The sequence below is a fragment of the Aythya marila genome, assembly GCF_965140915.1.
Source record: "Aythya marila genome assembly, chromosome: 2".
NCBI classification, from domain to species: domain Eukaryota; kingdom Metazoa; phylum Chordata; class Aves; order Anseriformes; family Anatidae; genus Aythya; species Aythya marila.
Genome location: NC_139043.1, coordinates 122,435,239 through 122,459,962, shown reverse-complemented (window position 1 = coordinate 122,459,962; position 24,724 = coordinate 122,435,239). Strand labels below are relative to the sequence as shown.

Sequence of the window (24,724 nt, the reverse complement as noted above, 5' to 3'; positions counted from 1 at the left end):
TGAAAGCAAAGCTATCTTACTGTTACATATATAACATAGTTTTAAGACAGATGAATTTTAAACACTGTAATAACTCATATAGAAATTAGCTCTATATTGTGAAATAAGACTGTTTTCTTGTGTGCATAAACAAGTCAGAAGGCATTCACACATGTGACAAGTATGTGAAGAACTTAAATACTCACCTATGCAGCACTGAGGGAAAGGCTAATCTCATAAGGCTTGCATTTTCAATGCTATGTAAAGTAACAAACTGAAAAAGAAGTTTTGATGCAAGTTTTTTACCTGTGTGTCCTTGCATGCATTATTAAATCTTTTTATGGTAGTGATTAAAGACTTTTATGATTAATTTTGATATGCATGCATTTCCTAAAGTCTGCAATTAAATCTGATAAATGCTATTAAATAATATTTTTTAACTTATTTTCCAAACTTGTTCCACATTCTGATACTGTTTCTGGACCACTGCCCTCTCTGAGTTTAAAGTACTTCTTGCCTTGCAGAAATTACTGAACGACACATGAGGAAATGAAGTAGCAAATAACATTTTTTTCTCACCTAGCTCCACATCTTGGTCATCTGTGAGTACAAGGATGATATTTGGTCTGATATTTTTTCTCTCCTGCTGCACACGTCCTCTGAACCTTGGGGACTTGACAGTGGAACAGTGACTTGTCAGCAGTTCAGTACTGAGCACTGCCAAGAGGAGTGCAAACAAGGAGGACTTCATAGTAGTTCCAGTATTTCAATGAAAAGAGCGATCCAGAAGTGCCTGAACTCTAGTTTTCAAGATCTGTAGGGAGGAAAAGAAATTCTGTTTAAGCAATAAATAAACTTTCAGTCACACAGGAAAAGGATGATACTTAGGGAAGTCAGACCTGACACATACCATTTGACATGACACAAGCCATATTGTTGAATAATAACTTTATTCTATCATTTTCTAAGAATAACCTTGCTCCTTCTGCAACTATGCTTTTTCAAATAATTTTTGCTTGAAGTCATGCCACTGCCTGCATTTTGTATAGGCTTGACTCCTGGTATACTCCTCACATTGCTCCTTCTCCTACACCCCACGCTTCTTTTTATGCAGCATGTTCCTTACAGTCAGTACCTGGGCGCAGTAAAAAATTGCTGGGATGCAGACGTGTTCAGAACATCTGTAGGAGGAGCCCCATAAGAAGGAGAAAGCTGAAGGCTTGTCAGTCAAAGACCTCAGTGCTGTGACTGTGCTTCAAAGTCTCCAGAACTGTTCATTACAGCTTGTTTCTCTGTCCTGAAAAAGAAGAGTAGAAAAAAATTTGCATTCCCCCCAGCTCATCTACTTAATTTAATGCTATACCTATGCAGCAGTTAGGTGGCACTTTGGCTGCTAGAGATAAAGGACATATATATCATGTCATCAAATGCAGGTACTTTTCCAATATTTATAAGCAGCCTGAGATTCTGCAAATAAGAGTTAATTCCAGTGTATGGCACCTGGCAAACGATAAAGCTATTTTAGCTTAACTCACCTGCATGAGCAAGTAAACCCCTACAAAGCAGAGAGGAGAGCATGGCTGTCATTTGCAATCTGCATTGGATCACTACATGAAAAGTCATCTTCCCACTGACAAGAAAGCTCATATTAAGTGACAGCCCAGATGATCTTACCCAGCATTGTGAAAGAGCGTAACTGTCCCTCAATCAATCAATGATGGACCCGAGTGCCTCATCCATAATGCACAGTACCCCTGGCACAGCCTTGTCCTCAATACTCGGTTTCCAGACTCAACTCAGTGCGTTATCAGAACCCCCTCTCTGTGCCTGTCAGTCAAACAGCCTTGCTTTTGTAAGACCTGATGCAAGCACAGAGGCTTGCCTTCGCTGCAGCAGATTTAAACCTGTGACTGAAAATGACTGATTGGCCTGGGGAGGAATGGGCAGCCACTTACACTTGAACATTTTTTGCATTACTGAGTGAAGCACTGTAAAACCGTCCTGTTACACAAGGGAAGGGAGGGAATACCTGGGGGCAAAAAGGAAAGGGGTGGAAAAGAAACCACAGAGTCATGCCTGCTCCCTCCAGGGTACTGACTGGCCACATACATTATTTTGGGACTATGGATAAAACGCGGTGACTTCGGTCCCTAAAGAAATAAAACAAAGCACAAAACCACCCAAGCCCAAGAACATTCAAGAAGTCTGCTTATGGGAAAAGCTGCATAGGAATTGTTTTGGACATTATATAATTAGGCTGGAGCATGATTCATAAGATTTGTGCTCCCATACCTGAGATTTCAAATTTAGATATGTGACATTAACTACAAACATACAAATAAGCACAAAAATGGTGTAATGAAAGCACAACACACACACACACAAAGTCCCTGTCACTCACCTAAAAATATGTTACATGGAAGGTGCTCTAAATATCAGGGGAAGAAGCCATAGGAGAGGGAGGGGAAGGGACTTGTGCTGGACTGCTAGAAAAAGGATCGTGTTCTTGTTTTCATATGCACCTTTTATTTTAAGCTTCACAAGCTAAACAGTTTCATGCTCCTCACTCTGGCAGGCTGTAATTACACCAGAGGAGTGTGAATGTCTTTAAAAGGAAAATCCAAGTGTCTGCTGCAGAGAAATCCTGTCTTTCATTGTCCCTGCCCCACCAAACATTGCAGTCTCTGACTAGCATTACAGCACTGCAAAGCCAATACAGGGGCTGGGCGTTTAAAGTTAAATGCCATTTAGGTGATTACACAACACTCAGATAAGCAGACTGGAAGTCTGTAATTAGTCCAGACTGACTTTTAAAAATAATTCAATTTCCGTGTATTTGTTTTAAGCCACATAGAAGCTGACAAAAACACCAAAGAATAGCATTACTGAAGAAGTAAGCATTCTTCTGACAGACACCAGACACCACATGCTCTTGGTGCAAAGGAGAAATACAATTTCTCTAAATGTCTGATCTTTAAATAGCAAAACTTTGACTCACCTCACAAAGAACGAAAGGATACGTGAAGTGAGACTCAATGTTTAGTTTCTTACATCAGTTCTACTGTACAGCAAACTTTTTCAGACAATGTTGACCCAGAAAGTGCAGTCATCCTGACTGCACTGAGCAAACATTGGCACTAACATGTTTGAATAATCCCCCACAGTATGAAACTGAAAGTTCCTGACAATTACACCTCAGTGCTAATAAAATTTATACTAATCCAGACTAACATTAGTAAGTGTTCTTCATTCTAACCTCTTTGGGCTTTTAAAAAAGTCCTTTTTGCTTTAGATTATTTCAGCAAGTTATAGCCACCTTAGACAATTCTTTTCTGGGTAAAAGAAATGAAGGGTTTCTTTTCCAGCTATCTATTTTTTCCCCTTGATGGATAAAGTAAAATATCAAGAAATGTATAAAACTAATTAACAAAGTCTCATTGAATGGTTCCTGCACAAGAACACAGTAATGCCATTTTTCATTACACATAACAATTTCATATTTTCATACGACAAATCTTTATTCTGAAGTGATCTTTGAGAACTTGTCCTCGTACAGCCTGTTTCAAAGTTCTTGAAGGAAATGAAATAAAGAAAACTGTCAAAATGCAGCCTTGATAATGGAAGACAAGGCTGTTTGTGTTGGATACTGTCTGGTATTCTACAAGTGCCCCTACAGACACTGTAATTTGTCTTGGGAAATAGGCAAAAATAGGAGAAATTCTAAAAGGGACCTTTTCAGATCCATATGAGGATGTAAACTTAAAAATTTCTGTGCAGTGTTCAGAAATCAAGACTGTAATATGAAATGATTTTTTTTTTTCTCTAAGAGCATTTACAAGAAGAAAATATATATGTGTTATTTGATAAATTTAAAATATATTTTGCCTCGAGAATATACCTATGACAACTGAAACACTGTCAGTAAATAAACAAAACTGGAGTATTATGAAATCCAGGAGACTATTTTACCTCATTTGGATGTACTTTTTATTTTACAGTCATTCTTATTTTTTTTAATGGAATTACAAATTCATAGTTTGTACTCACCTTTCATGGGATAAAATCTGAAAACTTGGTTCTTCAGTTGGCTCTATGCTGCTAGTATTATAACAGGCAGTTCAAGGACTCGTTGGCATGGAGAATTAATTACCCGTGAAACTTGAATTACATTGGCAGGGCACTGCAAAGAAGGGCTACAGTGCCACTTTTTGTCATGTGGAATAAAAACTAGAAGGACTTGATTTCTAGGTCTCTTAACAGAATGTCTTTTGGTGACCAGAAGGAAAAGTGAAAGATAAAATAATATCTTTTGAAACTACCTGTTTTACATTCATTTTCGCCAAGAAATGATTAAGATTATTAACATAATGTAAGCATTGCTGCATTGGCAGAAAGGGATTAATTTGGAACACAACAAAAGACAGCTACTTTTCAGAAAAGAATATTTTCCTTTTGCATATCCACATTGTTTTGACATCTGCATTTTTTACTGTGCTCACCCAAAGCACCTTTTTTGTGTCTGGCCAATAAAAATTTGTCCAATATAATACATTTTTTTTATGAAAAAAGGCCACTGAATGTTCATAACTGTATTTCTCAGTTACAAGCTTTAAAGATGTGTGGACTTCTTCTTATTTAATATATTTCATACTTGCTTAGGGAATCTAGCTTACGTGAACAGATTTCTTCCTTGGTTATAAATCTGAAGTTAAGTGTGGGGATAGTGAGTAAGGCTACTGGACATATGTTTGTCCCCAAGACAAACAAAAAAAGAACTATGTAATGCTCCAGATCAGTAATGCACAACCAAGTGTTAACAAAGGGTTGACAACTTTGTCTTCTCTACACCACATTACTCCAGTTTTCTTATGAGCATGAAGGGCATGAACATCATCCAAAGTCATAGTTAAAACCCTTCCTTAGAAACAAGAAGGGATCTACTCTGGCCAATGAAAGAATTACTAATAAAATAATAATAATAATAATAATAATAATAATAATAATAATAATAAAAAATAATGAAGGAGAAGGAGAAGGAGAAGGAGAAGGAGAAGGAGAAGGAGAAGGAGAAGGAGAAGGAGAAGGAGAAGGAGAAGGAGAAGGAGAAGGAGAAGGAGAAGGAGAAGGAGGAGAAAAGAATAAAGTGGACTGTGACTGTGGATCTTGAGAAACAGAATTCACATTTTGGTTCCCTTGATATTAGCAATAAATATGCCCAGCAAATTGAGAATGTAAGATACAACAGGGATCCCAAATGAAGAAACTCCAGTTGCAGTGGTCATTTTATGGTTAAAGGTTTTGCTCTTCATTACTGTCCAGTATCCTATTGATTATTTCTTTGTACTTCCACTTCCCTGCCTCCAAAAATTGGCTTAACTAAGACATATTCCACTAATGATTATTTTGATACTTAGGAAATTTTTGAGATTTGCAGACAAGTGTTAGGAACTTGCACAAAAATTATCAAAAGTATGGAAAGGAAGCAGAAAGCCTTATCACTGAAAGTGATAAGTTGTTTCATGTCCTTTATGCAATAGGCTACCTTGGATAATTTCTTCCTACATGTTCCTCTGATAACTAAATCAACAAAAATCCTCAAACAAACAAAACCCTAAACATTAGTTACCACAAGAATACATGTATAAGCATTATTTCCTGATCCTAAACAGAGGAACACTGTCATCCTATATATATTATATATGACCAGCTGATTTGACAGTTTTATATTTTATGAACATTTTTGATAGAAATACGTCCCCAGTGTTCTCTGTTTCTTTAAAATCAAATTCTCAGTAAGAAAAGTAGAAGGGAAAAACACATCAAGAATTCTGAATATCCATAGAAAACAGAGTGGGGAATTTGCTGTTGACAGTGTTTTATAATTTCCAATATGAACTTGGAGGTTGGTCACATTTGTGGGCACCTGGTCAGCTGGTCAGTCAGCCTAGAGGGCCAAACACTGCTGTCATCATGTTAACTGGAGATGGCTTCACCCACCAGTGCTCCCCACAAAGTTCAGGATTCCCACCACTTGTCATTCTTTGCTTTGAAGTGAGACGTGTCCCTCTAGAAATCTTACTGTACTCAAGAACATTTTGCATACATGGAAAGTCTAAGGCTAAAGGGAGCAAACGTTTTTTTTTTTGTTTGTTTGTTTGTTTGTTTGTTTGTTTGTTTTTTTGTTTGTTTTTTGTTTTTTCTCAACCACACATGTTCAGCTTCTGTGAATCTTTGATGTTTATGTCAAAGAGTGGATGGACTTCTCAGAGTCTCACAGTCTGAATAATAACAGGTGTGCAGTTAAAGACCCATCCAAATTACAAAATTAGTAATTTCATGACAATTGTGCAGACAGATTGAAATTACATAAGAAAAGGCCAGGGAGGCGACATGTTCATCTGCACCAGAGCAACCTAGCAGTTCAGAAGTCTTAAATCTCTTTTTAAATCATATGGCCTTGATGACTAGCTGGTTGTAACACTCCACAACAACAATAAGGATAACAACTCTCAATTTCAGTAATACAGTGAAGCACTTAAGTGGTAAAAGCTGTTGACAGATGACTGTTTTCTGTTCGGTAACATTAATGCTTTTCTCACATCTTATGCTTCTATCTTATATTTGAAAGGAAAACACTGCAATCTCAGGCTACCAGGCAGAACAGCGTAAATCTGCAGGGCAGTTTCCTGTGGGAATATCAAGCCTGCAGCCATGGGAAACACATTTACTGTACAGCAGAAGTCAGGAAAAAAGCAAGATCTACCATTTTTTCTTAAAGGTTAATCCCCTAATCTTAGCTGTAAAGTATAGGATTTACAATGAACACAAAGAATGCAGTTCCTATCTAGGTCTAATCTAATCATTATCTATTGGATTTCCAACACACTTTGCTAATCAATCAGTTATCTACTCAACTTCCAAACATAATATGTGTATTATAATGATGTATCATCAGTATCATCTAGCCACAGGCTAGATTAATTTAAAGTAAGTATAATTTAAAGTAATTGCAGGCAGGGAGAATCATAACCTTATATTAAGTTTTTGCATTGTAATTTCAAAAACACAGACAGGAAAGGAAAAAGCCTGCAGTGACTTGAAAGTATAATGCACACTTTCTAACCTACTTTTATAACTTTGTACAGGTTAAGGGATATTCTTGGTAGGAGAAAGTTTCCAACACTTCACATGTCAGGGTAAAACAGCAAACTTCAATAACATTTTAAAAATACATAGCTGTAGTTAATGTACATATTTAATTTAATACATTAACTATCTTTGATAAAAGGAAAATATGTATTTATGTTAATGTTTTTAATATAGTTAAACAAAAGATTAAAGTAAATAAAAATATTTTTATATTAGCTTCAAATCTGTGAAATGGTTTTGAAAGAAAATTCTGACATATTTTTCATCAAGAAGAAAGTCTTCTGTTAATTTACAAGCTTCTAGCAATATACAGTTTCTTAAATTTATTTCTCACCATCTGATTTACTTTGTTTTAGTATTTCATATTTCAACACAGCCAAGAAGTGCACTTGTCATACAAAAGAGGCTGGTATAATTGAGCCAGATGACGTGCCCCACAAGTAAAATCAGCCATTCATGAAAGCTGGTCACCAGAGGCCATTTCAAACAATGCACATTTCAAAGTAATCTAAAGTAATCCCTTTTCTCTGTTGATTTGGTTTCCAGGCAGTCTTAAGCACATGTGTGCAGCAAACAGGAGGCTTATTAAAACCTGATGTTATATTGGAAGTTATAATGCCATTGCCTTGTGATTGAATTCTGTGTCTGTGAATCTTCAAAGAGATGGGGGAAAAAAATCAATTAAATTTATATGCTTATTAAACATGAGTGTCATGATACGTGCAGTTTATTAGCACTTGCTAAATAATTGAGACCAAGAAAGATAATTAGATGTGCAGTAGGCTCCAAGCAGGCTACTGATATCTTTTTTTTTTTTTTTTTTTTTTTAATCTTTAAATAAGTGGCTTTCCAGCTACCAGGTAGTATAATTGCTAAAAGACTCCAAGCATTTTTTAAATATAAAGAGTAACCTTTGTGTAGGAAGGAATTTAAGGTAATTTTAAAATTCCTTTTATAAACCACATATCTTTGCTATATCCCTGCTCAGTTCAACAGTGTGGAGCATTATGAAAACATACTGTACAATAACATTCTGATGATTCAGTGATCCAGTAAGTAGTCTTGAGTTGGGAGATCATATCACAGAGGTGAACAACAGCAACACAGTTTGCACATTTCTTTAAGTTCCTCTAAGTCCACAGAACTTAGAAACCATGCAAAAGCACAGCTTTTCACGTCTCCTTTAGATAAAGAATGCTTGAAATTTTAAAAACTTGCTTCTTAGATACTTTCACATTCCCTCAAAGATCCACAGCACTGTTTGAAAGAGGGAGTTTTCTTTTGTCTTTGGTAAACAGTTTGCTTTCCTAAATAAAATGTACATGATTAACCTGAATATGAACAGGTCATCTGTAGCACAGAGTATCTATGCATATATAAGAAGACAGAGAATACGCCAATTTCCTTACCATAACTTACAGAACTCCATTATCATATGGGCAGGTTAAGGTAGGTTTTGCCTTCCTGTGGGTGTTGAGGAAGGTGGAGAAGTGATGTTGAGGTGTATGACCAGGGTCTGGGTCCTGGAGGAAACCGATTCTATTGCACTGCTGCTCTGGCTGCTCTCCTTGCTGACTAAATAGGGGAAGCCGCAGGAGTTCACAGGAACCAGGTTCAGGACTGAAGCATGAAGAAATAGCTGTGTGAAGCTATATAAGCTATGCATTTAAACAGATAGGAGCACCTGTACTCCTAGGTAAGGACCTCAGATGTACTTAACACATAAACTTGGACTTTTCACGAATACTGTGGGAATTTAGGTAGCTGCCATCCACTGGCTAAGCAAGAGAACTGGGCAGTTCCTGCAAATGCTTTTTAAAAACTTACTCCAGTGCAGAAAATGAACTTATTTGTAACATCGGTACTTTGTATGTTTACATGCAAAATCTGTGTACTTATATACACATTCGTACACTACAGACTGCATATGGTATCTGTTGACTTTCTCTTGCACTTCCAGGTCTGGTTGCAAAGCCTAATAAATTTTAGTTTTGGGATCAGTCCCATTATATTCAAATAAGTTTTATTCTCAATAAATTATAAGTACTAAATTCTGTGGATCGAGTACTGAGTACCACCCTTTAAGTGAGACCTTCCTTAGTATGTTTCTTCTCTTTGTTAAGGATCTTTTCCAGTCCTGAGACAGTGCAAATTTTACTTTCACTGATTTATGTGTAAAAACACCTTGACAGAGCAGGAAGTGTGTTTTTAAATAGTTCCTCCCTCACAAACCTATACGATAGAAAAAAACAGCCTAGTAATAACAGTAAACAGATAGTCAGACCAAGCAAAACAATCTGCTACAAAAAGCAAATGCTTCATATCCTTTTCTATACAGACCAGTCAGAGAGGAAGTTGCACTGACTTGAGGCACTACTGAGAAGAACATCACCCATGCATCTATTTTATTAGACATTAATAGACATTAAAAAAAAATTCTTTACTTGGATGGTGGTGAGGCAGTGCATAGGTTGCCCAGAGAAGCTGTGGATGCCCCATCCCTGGAGGTGTTCAAGGTCAGGCCGGATGGGGCTTTGAGCAACCTGGTCTGGTGGAAGGTGTCCCTGCCCATGCAAGGTGTGTTGGAATTATATGATCTTTAAGGTCCTTTCCAGCCCAAACTATTTTGTGATTCTGTGTGATTCTGTGATTATTGTTAATCACCTTTGTGGTCAGCAGGCCCTCAACATTCTCCAAGCTGGGCTACCTATAGAGCACATGGTAGAACAATGGCCCAGGAATGTGAGTTTTTGTGTCTGCTATCACAGCAATTCTTCCAGTCCTTTTTGCTTCTTGTAACCTCACTGTCCCACAGCCCACACTCAAACACACACCTGTATGGGGGATCCCTGGAGTGACCAGCAGCTGACCCACCACTAGGAACATCAGGAAGTCATCTCCATGTGGCTTCACTCCCATGCCAGGAGCATTCCAGTAGTCACATCTTACCAGGTGAAAAAAAAAAAAATTTGCACTGGAATGACAGCAAATATGAGCAAGGAAGAAAATGGATCGATTTTAGTGTCAAGATTTTCAAAGCAGGCATCCAAGTCCTTACTTAGACCTTGGTACATGTCCTGCTGTGCAAAATAAATACATCTGCCTCATTGAACAGGACTGCTGACCTTAAAGCAGCCTCTAGTGGGTTCTCCAGTAAATCCCTGGCACAGGGATGCTTTAAGATCTTTACTGAATATTTCAAAATAAGCTAACTACCACTGGTACATGAGAGAAGACCAAAATATATTAAGTATCTGGATACTGAATTTAATCTGAATCTCGGTATTGCTGTTAAAAAAGCCTGAAAGAAGAGCCACATATGCCTGATCCAGGACAGAATATATCATATACAGCTTATCTGCTGGAGGAATACCAATTCACTCAGTCTGAATCTTGGATATCTGTTCTCAAAGAGCTATTTGAAAATAATCTTCAGTCTGAGATCTAAGAGACTCAAGAATGACTTGTTGAAATTATTCTGTGAATAACTTTATGTCAGAAAGCATTTTGAAAAGGTAGCACATATAAATGCACTTTCATTTTCCAAGTGAAAATGCCTGTGGAAAGACTTCCTTCATCTTTCAAGTGCACATACAGGTACTTTCAATTTCATAGTTCTGGGTTCTGTAGATCAGAGAGCAGTTTTAAAGCATGGAAGCTGAGGCTAAATACATTCAAGCACACGTATTTTTATTTCCAATGCACTTATTAAGAAAAGTTCCTGTTTAGCAGTGAAGACACGTGATTTTATATAATATTTATAGATGTTATACATATATCTTAAATCTTTATAGATAAAAATTTTGTACATCTGCTCATGAGCCAAGATTCTGCTAAGATGCCTGACACAGCACAGACTGAATTATTTTCTCCAGGAGTGATGGAGCAAGCAGACAACCTTATGCCCCAGCATCTGACTGTGCACTATGCACAGTAAGGGAAGACAGGAATGGAAATTGATAATCATTAGGTAGAAGCTTCTGAATAATACAGAATGGAAAGGACCAAGATATATCAGAAATCACTCTCAGGTAATGGAGAAGAGATAGAAAGGCAAAGGACAGAATGATAGTGCTTTTCTACATTTTGCTTAGGAAGGAATTTGGGAAGTATCTTAGTTTACAGTGATTGTTGGGAAACTATCAATGCTTGCTTTACTGAACTTTTTTTTTTTTTTTCCCTAAATGTAGATGAGATGTTCTTATATAAAAAGTGACTCATAAACTGCATTTCTCTCTCACATCAATGACCTGATTCAGGAACGCTTAGACCAGCAGAATCCACTTCTTTGTCCTTATTGAGCTCAGCTGTGAGGTCAGACAAGGCTGCTCAGGGCTTTACCAACTCAAGTCATAAAAACCCCCAAGGATGACCACTGCCAAAACACTCTGAGGCCCTGTTCCACAGCTTGGCTGTCCTCAGGGTGATTTTTTCTGTATACCCAGTCCAAACTTCTTTCCTTTCAGTTTATATCTGTTGCCTCTTGTCCTCCTGCCATGTGTGACTACCAAGGACTGGGCTCTGTCTTCTCAATGACTACCCTGTAGGTGCTGGGGGCTGCTGTTAGGCCCACTGATGTTGTCTCTGCTACATTCTGAACAACCCAGCTCCAAAAACGACTGCACACAGGGCAAGTGCTCCGGCCCACAACTATCTTGATGGCTCTCTGTAGAGTGCAACTCCAGTTTACCGATGTCTTTCCTGTACTGGGGGTCCAGAATTCAACATTTAACAAGTGCTGAGTCAAATACATATTAATGTGAATTTAAGGAGGTATTGTTGTTACAGAGAAGTGAGCTAAACTAAGTGAAACAAAAAAATTCACAAAACCTTTCCTTGCAATGTGAATGAATCACTGAAGATTTTCAAATACTTAGATTGACTGAAAAAATTACTTTTCTATTTCTATTTCTGAACTTTTTATGTTTTTATTGGGACCAAGAATGAAGAGTGCCATAGAAAATTCTGCTTTTGCCATAGTAACAGGCTTACTGAAACCCAGAAGGCAGCAATATACTAGTAAGCTGTTTTCTGAAGGACAGTGTCACCACAGCAAGTCAAAGAATTCATCATATCACTGAATAACATTCATGTCTCTCATTACACACAATTCTAAGAGCCTTCCTACCAACTTCCCATTGCACTTATATCATCAATGTACACAGCTTTAAAGAAATATCTGCCATTTTCCCTTGCATTGAAAAGTCTGAAAAGTTAAAGGCTAAGTTTTGCTCCTTTAGTCATGGGAGTTAGCTAAGATTTCGGGCTTTATCCAAAATCCTTTGAACTGAGGAGAAGTCTTCCAATTATTTTAGTGGTCATTTCTTCTACAGAAATGAAATCTGATTTTAGACATTTTTGGTTTTGTTTGTTTTGTTTTGTTAATAAAACGTAGTGATTAAAGTAGTCAATATTTGGAAAAGAAGTACAACTTATTTTGTACAACTTTACGAAAGGAGAAAGTTGAAATCCCCTCTGTCCCAGGCTCCATGTAAATGTAAAGAGCACAGCTGGAATGAAACAAATGATCTGACCGGTTTCTGATGAGCTGGGTGGTGTAAATGTTTCACACTAACCACACTGCACACTCATAATATAGGAGCTAATTCATCTCCCATGAATACATTCCTGTGTATGTTGTCCTTTAAAATAAACAAGCAAAAATGAGTAATTTATCAGGAGTTAAATGAATGTTTTTCCAGTGGGACCCTTTCTATCCCATATGGCTGATTTAAAAGTCTAAATCTAGGCAGCTTAAATGCTACAAATTCTGTCTCACTAGGTGAAACTGTTACTGCTTCAAAATATGGAATTTCAAATCTTTAGCACTGTCAACAAGTTCCAGTTGTTTCTGAAAATATCATTCAGGTTGGTTACTAGTTTCTAAAAAGACTCTAAAACTCTAAACATGGTGTGGTAAAAAGTGTGTAATGATAACTTTCCAAAGCTTTATTTACAATGCCATTGCATTTGCAAAATTTACAGATTTAATATTAAGAATTTTGATAGGTCTATAACCACAACAAAGCAGTTTTACAAGAAAAGTCTCCTGGAAGAGAAGAATAATCATAACCAGTCCTTCATGTAACACTTCTACAAATGTTTTTTATTTCTTAATAATTTAGAATATATCAAACAAACAAACAAACAGATTATTCTTGAAGACATCACGATGATCTATTAACACCACAGTGACTAACGTATCCCCCCGAGTTTTTCTCTACTAGGAATAAAGTTATTAATTTACATTTGTTCCCACAGACTCTTCCACTTAGTAAGGGCTACTTATGCAGGCAGCTCTGATCATAAGCTCTTAATAACAGATATGCTTTGAGACACAGGTTTAATAAACTAACACAGCCTCCAGTTAAGTTCCCTCCAAAATTAAGGGTGCTTTGTATGGTTTATAGTGAAAAGCAAGCAATATCTTTTGGGCAGAATATTCAGAAAAACTCTACATGAAAGTTGTGGTATAATTCTCCCTGTTTTCTGCCTGTATTTGTGGTAGAAGAATTCAACTCTGCACATCAACATATAAAAAACTTCTGTATTGAAAATGCCCTATTACTTGAATGTAGTCTCCTGACACTGTAGTCTCCTGACACAGTATCTGGAAACTGTAACTTACTCCTGAGGAAAAGAATGAATACCATTTGAAAACAAAACAAAACCAAACAAAAACAAAACCAAGCACAACACTTTATTGTGGTGCTGTTAAACAGACAGCAGTGCAAGACTTCTAAGCTACGGAAGGGAGGATATGCTGAAAATGCAACATCTTCCTATCTCTGTTCTGTATTTTATTCAATTTTGTAATGTGATTTAATAAAATTCCTAACTCTCCTTAGCATCTCCTTTAAAAGCTCAGTGCTTTCAAGCAGATGATATGCCCTAAATCCACTCCCCAGGCCTGCAGGATGGAGATGACAGCACCCATATAGCACATACTGTAATCTACCCCTTTACCGCCTGCTCATGTTTCTCCACCTTCTTATTTTTCCACTTTACTGAAAGCTTCCAGAAACTCACCTCTTCTCTGGCTGGTAAAGTACCTTTAGATTATAGACATGGTAAAATTTGAACAAAAATATACCAAACGTCGCAGGCCATAACAAGAGAGAAAGGATCTGAAATGAAAAATCATTATGCTAACAGATCATATGACACCAGATTATGTTTCCATTATCTCCCACATTTAAAACCCTGTTAACCTCTGGTCAGAGGCATTTATATTAACAGTGCAACTATTTGTAAGATCCTTCCACATTTCTTTGCATGATTTTCTCTCCTATAGGTCTTTAACTATAATATTGAGTTACATATTAGGCTTCTCATGGAATAGAGCTGGGAAACAGATACAGCAAAATGTCAACACTGGCATGTGTTTCCTATGGTCTCTAATGTAATTTTTATGTATCTGCAAATGAAATCCGCCCGTGTTTCAAGTAACACCTATAACCACATTTGCAGGGCATGGTGCAGGCTGGTGGCTCTCTGTGGGCCATGGCTAAGATCTGTGGTTGGGCCTGGCTGGGAAGGCCTTCCATGGCCAGGAAGGGCAGGGCTATGGGGACCTGGACACCAGCTCTTCTGTGGCCTTGCTGGGGCCCAGGGCTGACATCTCTGAGGACAGAAATGGGGTTCTGGGCCCAGGACTGGGTTGGGCAGCCTCTGGCTGTGCAGAGCTTTATGGCCATGATACCATGATGACAGCATCAGTTGTAAATGAGATGATGCTCAGTACTCACATGAAAAAACATTTATCCATCTGAATGAGAATGAAACACATTATCTATAAATGCAGAAAAGGTGTCCTAAAAGTTGTAATGGGTAAGTACATTTCACTAGGAAATTGTTTGTTATAAATCAACTGGATTGGTTAGTATATGAGAAAGGGTGTAAATGAAAAGAAACAGAAATTGCAAAACAGTAGACTGGAGCATGTCACAAGTCATTGCCTATAACACTATGATAAAAAGGTGTGTATGTATTATAAATTATGCTATTTTCTATGGTTTCGTATTCTGTTCAGCAATCTATATAAAATATAAATCAAACATAACAGTCAAACGATACAGGCTTTAGTTTACAGGTAAGGACACAGTGGGACAGCAATCTTAAGAAGCAAATAACCATCACCAAACAGCAAAGAGCTTTTGCTAATATATTTTCTTTTTAGTGTGAAATTGCTTAAAACCAAGGCAACTGAGTGACTGAGTGTGAATCATATGCATCTTGTAGACAGTGTGATAAATGTCACAAGTTAGCATCTAATACCTGTTTAAGGCTTATTGCTGAAAAGCTGCTCCTTATGCCATATGTTTGTGAAATATCCCATTGAATCAGACTTCCAGACAAATTTTGACTGTGCCATTTTTAAACGATGTGTTCGATATAATACTTTCAGTATTTCCACATGTTCTACTACATAACATCTTGCATCTAAGTTCCTCAATTCTCTGTGCAAACAATTAGCTAATTATAGATCTCTGGTGTCAACTAAATAGGATTGAAGCTAAAACAAAGATCATCTTGACTATTGTTTTTACTTATACCCAGACATGAGGCTCAGATGGAAAACCTTAACTTTTCAATCTGCAAATGAATTTCAATAGAATTTTATGTTGTGAAAAGAAAAACAAACAATCCACTGGAAGGGTTTTAATTGTTTAAAAAAAAAAAAAAAAAAAAAAAAAAAGCTGAAAAGCTGAAAGCTGAACTGTCACCTTCTGGCCAGCTCTACATTTAATGAAAGACAGTGCAAATCATAGATCCTGACAATATTAAATGACAACAGTCATATGTACAAGGCCTCACATAAAACCCTATTGTATTGCTACAGAGGTTGGTATGCCAAGAAGTACTTCCCAAAACTAACACCATTCTGCAGTTTATTATGGATGATGACATGTCAAGCTAGGCTGAACCATAAGCCTGGAACCTTAATGATCATCCAGGTAAGCCTTCTCAAAGATTTATTTCCGTATGTTTCCACTCATCAACCTTGCACCTGAGCTATACCTGTCATACACTTAATTTCTCTCTTTACTGGCAGACTGATCACAACCTATTCAGAATTTATTAAGAGAAATGGCCTACAAATATGGCCTGCAAATGGCCTACAGTGCCATATTTAGGTCTACGTTGAAAATAAAACTATGGTTTCACTTACCAAAACCTTTCTATACTGTAGCAATATGACAGACATTCTGCATTTCTTCAATAATATGTGGTACATGTTAAGGGGTTAAGTGAGGGAATGGCTAAGATTTACTGATGTTTCCTTATTTACTAACACAAGATTTCCAGGTTGGTTCATGTAACAGTATTCATCCGTTTTATGGTTCTTTGCCAGTTACATACCCACTGGCATTTGAAAGATCTAACAGTAGTCACCATCTGTTGATGTTTCAGTCCATTATTGGCACAAGCCAGAAACAGGTAAGATGTCCTCCCTCCAGTATTACTAGAATTGTTTATGAATCTGACAATACCAACTGGTCTTTGAACCTAGTTTATTCTCAAGCATCCTTCCACTGCCCTAAGAGCAGAAAGGGAGCTTACAACGGCTGTCAGCATGGAGGCAAAGTTTCTTAGCTGAAAGGAAGCCAAATTACAGAGGTGAGAAAGCTGGAAAAAATATTCTAGTGAAAAAAGATTGTTGTGTTGTTTTCCCAAATCTTTTCTATACATGCAGCATACTGAAACTTCAGTAAAAGGAAACTTTCATGATCTAGTAAGCAATGTTTTCTCTACTTCCACAGACAGCTATCACTACTACTGTCAGCTATGCTCAGAATGAACTATCTCCTTATTATTGTTAGGAATTGTTCTGTATTTGCAATAACCACTGGCTATAACTATCATACTCATATAATTAATTGGCTTTTTAGGAAAGGAAGTTGACAGTTGAAGACACGATACAAATAATAATAATAAGCATGCAGCCTCCTTTATATACAAAAGTTTCCTGAATTTCGTAATTTTTCTCTGACGCAGAGTGATTATGCATTTAGTGAAAATTTCCTGCTTTTTCCCTTCCTTCAAGAAAATCATGTAATATAAACACAGCAAAGCTGTTGGCTCTAAGGAATTAAGTAAGTGATCACCCTGTGGAGGGTCTCTCAGTTTGTGAATACTTTTAATAAGGCAATAAGTAGGAGTATCCTCAACATGTAATTGCTTACTCCTCATCTCAGCAGGTTTTTCTTTACTTAATCATCAACAAAATGTTCCATGCTAATCACAGAATAGTTTACTTGTTTGATCATTCCATTTCTTTGTGTTAGCCCTTTGATATTTAACCTCCCATTTCAGACAGCTTTACAAGGATGTTTTCCAAAGAAACAGTATGTCTCATGTGATGCTATATTAATCACTTGAAGAAAACATGTATGTTGCTAGGTTTGCAGTAAGTGTATGCATATGAAAGCAGACCCAATCTCGGTCCACAGTGAGTTTCTTCTGTGATAGACCAAGAGCCCTTCATCTTTATTGACCTAGGCAGCAGGTCAGATATGATGGCTGCTATAACAAAGGCATTTCTTGAATACAGAAATGCCTTTGCAGTCACACCAGCTAATCAGTCTGAAAATCTCAATTTTATTTGACTTTAAAATGCTTCAAGATAACAGCAGAATAAGTCTGACATGCTAGAAGAAAGGCTAATACTTAATCTTTTCCAAGCCATGACAGACATGCAAATTAACATCTTGACTGGAGATGGCAAGCCTTTTGGAAAAGTCTGAGTATCTTTTGACTTGCTATCTAAAGCAACAACTAACTGCAGAAGGAAGTAACTTCACTACCAGGTAAATAAAGCACTTGTGTCTCTATTTAAAAACAATAATAAAAAAAAGTCATTTTGGTAAGCAATGGGCTGTGCTGTCCCTGTGTTGCATAGCATTGTACACTGCCCTGGACAGCTGTAGAAAGCTCTTTAAGCAGTTTTCCTTTCACCAGTTTGTGAGTGAGCAAGACAATTACATGTTAACTGTAGCATGTTTACCTTGATTTTCTATTAGTGAGCACACGGTGAACTATGTGCAAGAGAATCTTTGAAGTAATAATTTAGGATCCACTTGGATTCATGAAATGGTTAGAATTTTTCTTGTGCATCACAACATGGGAAGGATAATATTTTCATGTTTTTCTTATCCTGTGGTACCTTACCCAGTCTGACCTGAAGAATAAAACTTCTATGGCCACCATATTGCAAAATTTATACTCTTTCACATATGTATGTGTTACATGGGGGGTAAATACTTAATAATATTTAAAATAGCATTTAAAATGATTTTTTATGACATTTTCAAAAGAAGAAAAAAAAAACTAACAAAATGAATACTCCTTTTAATGACAGAATAAGCTCTTTTACCCACAGGTATACACAGCACTCTGTAAAACTGCTCAGAGATTAAGGTATATGTGGCGAAAATTATGGGGATTTTAGTTACTATCCTGCTTCGTGGGATGAAAAGGAATGTTTAACTGCTTGGCTCCTGCTGTTCTTGAATAAAAATCCAATGCTTCATTAATATTTATCCTTTTTTCTTCTAACCGTACTATACATAGTCTCTTTCAGAGTTTCAGGAAAAACAGCAATTATCACATCAAAGGTCATCAGTTCACCAAGGGAAACTTTAATCTTTAGCTGGTGGAGAATTGCTGCAGTTTTTGCAAATATCTCAGATCAGGCAAGCAAGTGTTTACCCTCCTCCATTCCCTCCTGTGACTCTTGTTGGTTTTATTTAATCAGCTTAGAAGACCTCCTTAGTTTTCGTGTGATGCCATATGCTATCCTATACAACAAAAAGATTTTTATACTGCTGTTACATTCATACACAGGGAATAAAAGAATAACAATGATTTAACCATGTTGCACACTAGTCCCAGTCTGAAAAAGTCTGAAGGATTAAATCTTTGCTTCATTTTCCCAAAAGCTCCATTCTGAAATCATTGGCAAAACTCTTACTTCAACAGTAGGGGAAGCATTAAAGAAAGAAAGTGACCAGTGCTGATGAAAATGACGAAGATGCTAAAGTTAGCAGACATCAGAAATCAAAAGAACCACTGAAAAATGAAGAACTCAATATAAAATTGCTCAATAGCAATTTTAAATAAAAAAGGTATGAGTCAAGCCCCCAAGATAAATGAATAAAGTGTTTTCAAAATAATGACATTCTAAAAAAATAATAAATGCTGTGTTCATGTTACTTATCTTTTGGCTTCACAGTCTTGTACATTTTGAAAGTTTTTTTGGCAATCATAAGTCCTAAAAAACATTTATTTTTCTTCCAAATAAGAGATAAGTTTTCCTTGAATCATATGATGCCAAAAATGAGATGTCTGATAAAGCAGAGAGAGCTGGCAATGCTAAAAATGTGTTTTCTTCAGGGCTGAAGAAGAAAGAGTTCTGATGACATAAAATAGGAAAGGTACCATGTTCATCTGTGTTTCCAAGCTCACTGGAGAATAGATGACCAAACATCATTAATTCTGAGTACTACTTTTTTTTTTTTTTTTTTGATATGGTGCCTTTGCACAATGAATTGATTTAGATATGTAGGAATCTTGATGCTAATCAAAACATGGATTCAGTGTCATGTAGCCTGCTAGTATGTGCAGGCTACGTCCACTAAAACAAAGTATCATTCAGTGCTTAAAAAAATAATTAAAATAAATTAACAAATTTGGCAGAACTGTCAGGGAATACTGCTCCACTTTGTCTGAAGTATCATTTCTTCCTGACTGCTATTTCTGGCTCTGATCTTTTGCAAAACTCTTGTGGCCAAGTCCCATTAAATAATAGTCTTTCCTACTTTATGTCTGAAGCTGTGTAGGGAATTTGCCTTCACGATATTGTAAAACAAAACCCAGTAATTTTATCCAATTTACTGTGTTAATGTAATTAGTTAGTTGATTTGATTTAATCATTTAATGCATGTTCCCTGGTGCCTCTTTTAAAGCTAGAGAGCAGGAGTAGGGAACAAACCTATGTACAGAGCCAAGCCAGCTATACGTTTCCAAAGGATGGTTTTCATTTTTCATTACAGGTTTCTAATTCTGTGTTTCTCTTCTTTACAGTAAACTAATCTCATGCCTGTCAGGTTTGGGTCCCATTTGGGAAACCACAGAACCATACACAGGTGAAATTATAGCCCTTCTCCCCAGCTCCCCAGTCCTCCTTACTAAGAGGTGAGCTGATAGGTTTCCTATAGTCTCTCCTGCATGAGAGACTGCTCCCACCATGGACAGCATTGGGTAACAATTTTGGTGAAAATCCTGTTCTTGTGCTTGTTTTGGTAGGACAGAAGGGGAGAAGACGGAGACAGGCAGAAGACTTGCTTCTTCTCCCAGGCAACACAAAGACCTGATGTTCTTCTACTGTGTGTAAACAAGATTGGGAATGTTGGTATCACTGCTACAGCTTACCATCACTGAATGGCCTTAGGCTCTTTGGACAACCTGATAATATGCAGGGCCTCTTATGCAGTTAAATTTCTATACATAAATTTAGTAACATTTTTTTATTGTACTTTCATTTTACTGCACCCATTCCTTGGTTGTTCAAGGTCCAGTCTGGTTGGCTTAGCAAAGTAAACTCAAGAACTAACTTGGAATATTTCTGGTTAGAAGTGGACTTTGTTAAAAAGTGACTCAAAATTTTACTCAATTGGTTTGTTCATATAGCTAATGTGTGTGAACATTTGAACCTGACTTCAGAACGTGAATATTCCCAGAACAAAATACAGTGCACTGAGAAATTTTGCCTAAGGCTACAGTATGAATGAACTGAATCCTGATCTGAAAAATAGACATTTCATCAATTTTGGACTAAGCATTATGAACAAATACAGGAACCAGTATAGCATAGAAAACAAGCGGCCATTTGAACTATGAAATTGTATTATTTTGTTTAATGGTAAGTACGTTCAGCAATGCTGATACTATTAGCTGATTAATTCCAAGTTACTGCTCCAGTTTTAGCCCTGTTGATTTTGGTACAATTCAGTTAGATTTGACTAGCACAGCAGAAACCAGCCACAGAAGTAGCTGGAGTTTCAGACAGGTCCATTGAAAGTCTGCTCAGGTAAGTTCATAGGAGCTTCTTGGGTAGGAAAGCTTTGGAGGCAGACAATGGACACCATGTCACAGGTCTGCCACATGAAACCCAAGTACACTGAAAGTACGCTGAACTGCCCTAAAGTTTGGTCTTTAAAGGTGAAAATAACAGCAAAGACCACAAAGGCATTTTTTTAAGCTCTCTGTTATACATTCAGTGACACAATCTTCTTGGGTAAAAACCCTCTACCAGTATCAAAACCTTTGTCCTGTCAACACTCAGATACAGCAATATAACATGCATGTTTATGAGTTGTTAGAAACACACTAAGGCTCTCCAAACTGCTACAGAACACTACACTATAAGAAAGTTAAAGGACAGAAGAAATGCTCAAACAAAAAATGCTCTGGTTAGTTGTATTTGGATGAAGTCATAAGCAATGATTTTCATCTACAGAGAAATGGTTCTGATCATCCTGCCCAACAGACCATTTATTCTCCTGAATTATAATTCTGCAGTGGGGATGCCTTGAAGCCTGGCTCATTACTTTGAAACTGAATGTTAGCTGGAAACAATAGATTAGTTTACCTGCTAGACACACATGATGTCTCTGAAGCTTTTGGGGAAGATGCAGGCTTATTAAAGAGACAATAAGGCAGTGTGTTTATGGCATAGTTATTTCTGCAGACAGTTTTTTTTTTTTTTTCCCCAAATTCTGAAGAAATTAATTTAAAGAATGCAGTATATAAAAAGCTGCAGGAAGGGCAGAGGTTGTAAATAATTTCAATGTTTTTTGAATTTTAATCAACTTATAGTATGCCTATAGGCTAGTGCAATTGTAAGTAAGATAAAAAAGAAATACTTCCAAAACTTCACGTGAGATACAGTATTCTTACTTATTGCCTTCAGGCACTGCATATTGCAAGACTGCTTCTTGTCTAGATACAAGATCATGATTAACTGATGATTAATTAGGTTAACTTAGACTTTCATCAAATTCACTACTCTTATAAGTAATTTCTTAAATTACTTAGATCATGTAGACAAACAGGCGATTATCGACATAGTTCAAATAATTCAACACTTCTAGCAGGAAGGCTCAAAGAAACACAAGGAAATTGAAGTCTTACCAAATGTCCCAATTTTGTCTGGGGTCACAGGCAACAGATTTTTTTGTGTCCACAGAACTTTCAGAATCTGTTCCACATGGCATGCCTTTGGTCCTTGTTATTATGAGAAAAGATTAAGGGACTTGCCTAGGCAAATAGAGAGACATGGTTGGTACTACTCCTATTTATGGGAGTTCCCAGTGCATTCGTTAGACAATACCAATAGTAGTTTCCTTCTCAGTTTTGGCAGTGTCTTAAAATTGTCACTGTTGATGTTAAATGTTTGGTCAGAACCTTGTCTAATGTTACAATTTAGAAATACTTTCTATATGAGATTGTTACCGTCCAGGTCAACAGGACTATATACTGTCAAACATCAATCACAAATGGATCAGACTGTATTCCAGTGATAAACAGAACTGAATCTAATCTAAGTCTTATCCAGCTTTCAAATTGTGAAGTTTAATTGATGTATATGCTTAGAGGCTGCTTGGTGATAAATTGCTATAGAAATTCAAAATATTTGTAGCCCATAGAGACCTTTGCTTCAGCATAAATTAGATGTTTTTCTTGTCACTTATTTTCTCTAACTATGTTTCAAACTTGTCCATTGACCTTAGTTTTCCATTGTCTGACAGCACTTTTGAGGTTTCTGGATTTCATTTATACATAAACTAATATCACAGTCTTGGAACATTCATGCCTTAAAATAGGAATTTTGAAAAGAAAATTAAAGAAGTGGATATACTTTATAAAGAAGCTGGGGAAATATCCCAAAAATTTGTTGTCTGGAATTGTCTACCTTTTGTGAAGGCAAAATCCAGGGCAGCTAAAAACAACTTCATTTGAAAATGACTCTATCAGGTATGGAAACAACATGCAGCAATTTTCACAGCCATCATAAACCACTAACATTTTAATAAATCTGAGGCTAAACTTTCATGATTAGCCTCGATCTTAGGTGTCACTAGGTGTCACACTGCTATATGAAGTACACATGTATTACTATTAAGAGTTTAGAGAAAATGAAAGAAATAGTGCTGGAAGACTATTTCATGCTGCAGGCTTACAAGAGCTGCTCACATCATAGGGACAGTGTCAGTCTAGTATCAGTGTATTGGAGACTCTTGATGTGAAGTATGGTGTAGAGATGGATACACATCCTTAGAATCAATTTTGTACTGAGATCTTTATATATATATATATATATATATATATATATATATCCTGCTCAACCTAAGTAAGCATTAAAAAACTCCTCAATCTATCCATATCCGGAGTGGGGTTTGGAACACGTGGACTGCTCTGATGGAACACAAGCCCCTCCCACTCCTCCAAACACTTCAGAAAGACTCATCAGTCAAAACAAAGCAAAACAAAAACAACAACAAAAAAAACTGAGCAAGCTATCTGAAAAATTGTGGCACTGTGCCTCCGCTAACAAACCACAAACTCCTCTTTCAGAAAAAACAACCACAGTGCAGAAGCAGCAGCTTCATTCCCCCCTGCCTTTGTCACCTGCCAGCCATAGGGTTGTCACCAATGCCAGCTCCACTTTGGGCTTGGCACAGCCAGCACTGAGACCAAATTAATAAAGCCCAGCTGGATGCAGGTTAATGCCACTGAAAACCTCTTTGTTTCCCAGGATACTGGCTTACCATATAAGATTCACATGGGCTTATTAACTCCAGATCTGCATAATGCAAAAGCAGCTGTACTGTTTATAGAGTTGAGATGCTCCTGGAAGCAGTATAGCCACATTCATGTGGCTCTGAGCTTCAGCTAATATCTGTGGCATGAATGATCTGCAACACATGGATAATCAAGTGCTGACTCTGTCTTGCTTCTGTATGGGTGCACAACCAACATATCTGGTGAGGCAGTGCTGAGACAGACAATTTTAAGAGCTCTAAATCTAAAAGGATTTCAAACTCTTCTTTATTTCTAGGCTGTCAGCAACTGGTTTTGCACAGAAAAACAAGACTGAATCTTATTATGTAAAAGAAGGAATTTTATTACCTAGAGTCAGATTCACCTTCACACACAGCATCATGCTCAGAAATCTATGAATCACCTCAGGTCTATTTTGATGATTTATCAGTGCTTCTTAGCCTGAGCCTCTCTAAATGCATGAATGTGTCCTAGAGGACTCCACTCTGTTTAATGCTAAACAACTTCTGAAGGTGATGAATACTCCTACTTTATGGTATTAATTATTTGGAATTGTTTGCTCTCTACAGGACTAGCTCTCTAACTTCTGTTTAATACTTTTATTGGAAATGAGTAAGTGTAATTGACTGACATAATGGTTAACGGAAGTTAGCATTACCAGATGATTACTGAGCACCCTGAATAACCTAATCAGAAGAAAGATACTCCAGAATTACTTGGCTTACAACTACAGGCATCTACATCCCTTTTG

At 37.0% G+C, this 24,724-nt stretch overlaps 1 protein-coding gene across 1 annotated transcript in view; it reads right to left on the bottom strand.

Moving 5' to 3' along the window:
• SULF1 (sulfatase 1) overlaps nucleotides 1–24,724 on the bottom strand; it is a gene marked incomplete at its 3' end in the record, with an annotated part of 95,289 nt that overhangs the window by 33,290 nt on the left and 37,275 nt on the right. Inside the window, exons 4-5 of the mRNA XM_082752254.1 lie at nucleotides 1,115–1,276; nucleotides 559–793 (exon numbers count right to left, since the gene is read on the bottom strand). Coding sequence (XP_082608380.1) covers nucleotides 559–730 — 172 coding nt within the window. The 5' untranslated portion in view covers nucleotides 731–793; nucleotides 1,115–1,276. The remainder of the gene's footprint in view (nucleotides 1–558; nucleotides 794–1,114; nucleotides 1,277–24,724) is intronic.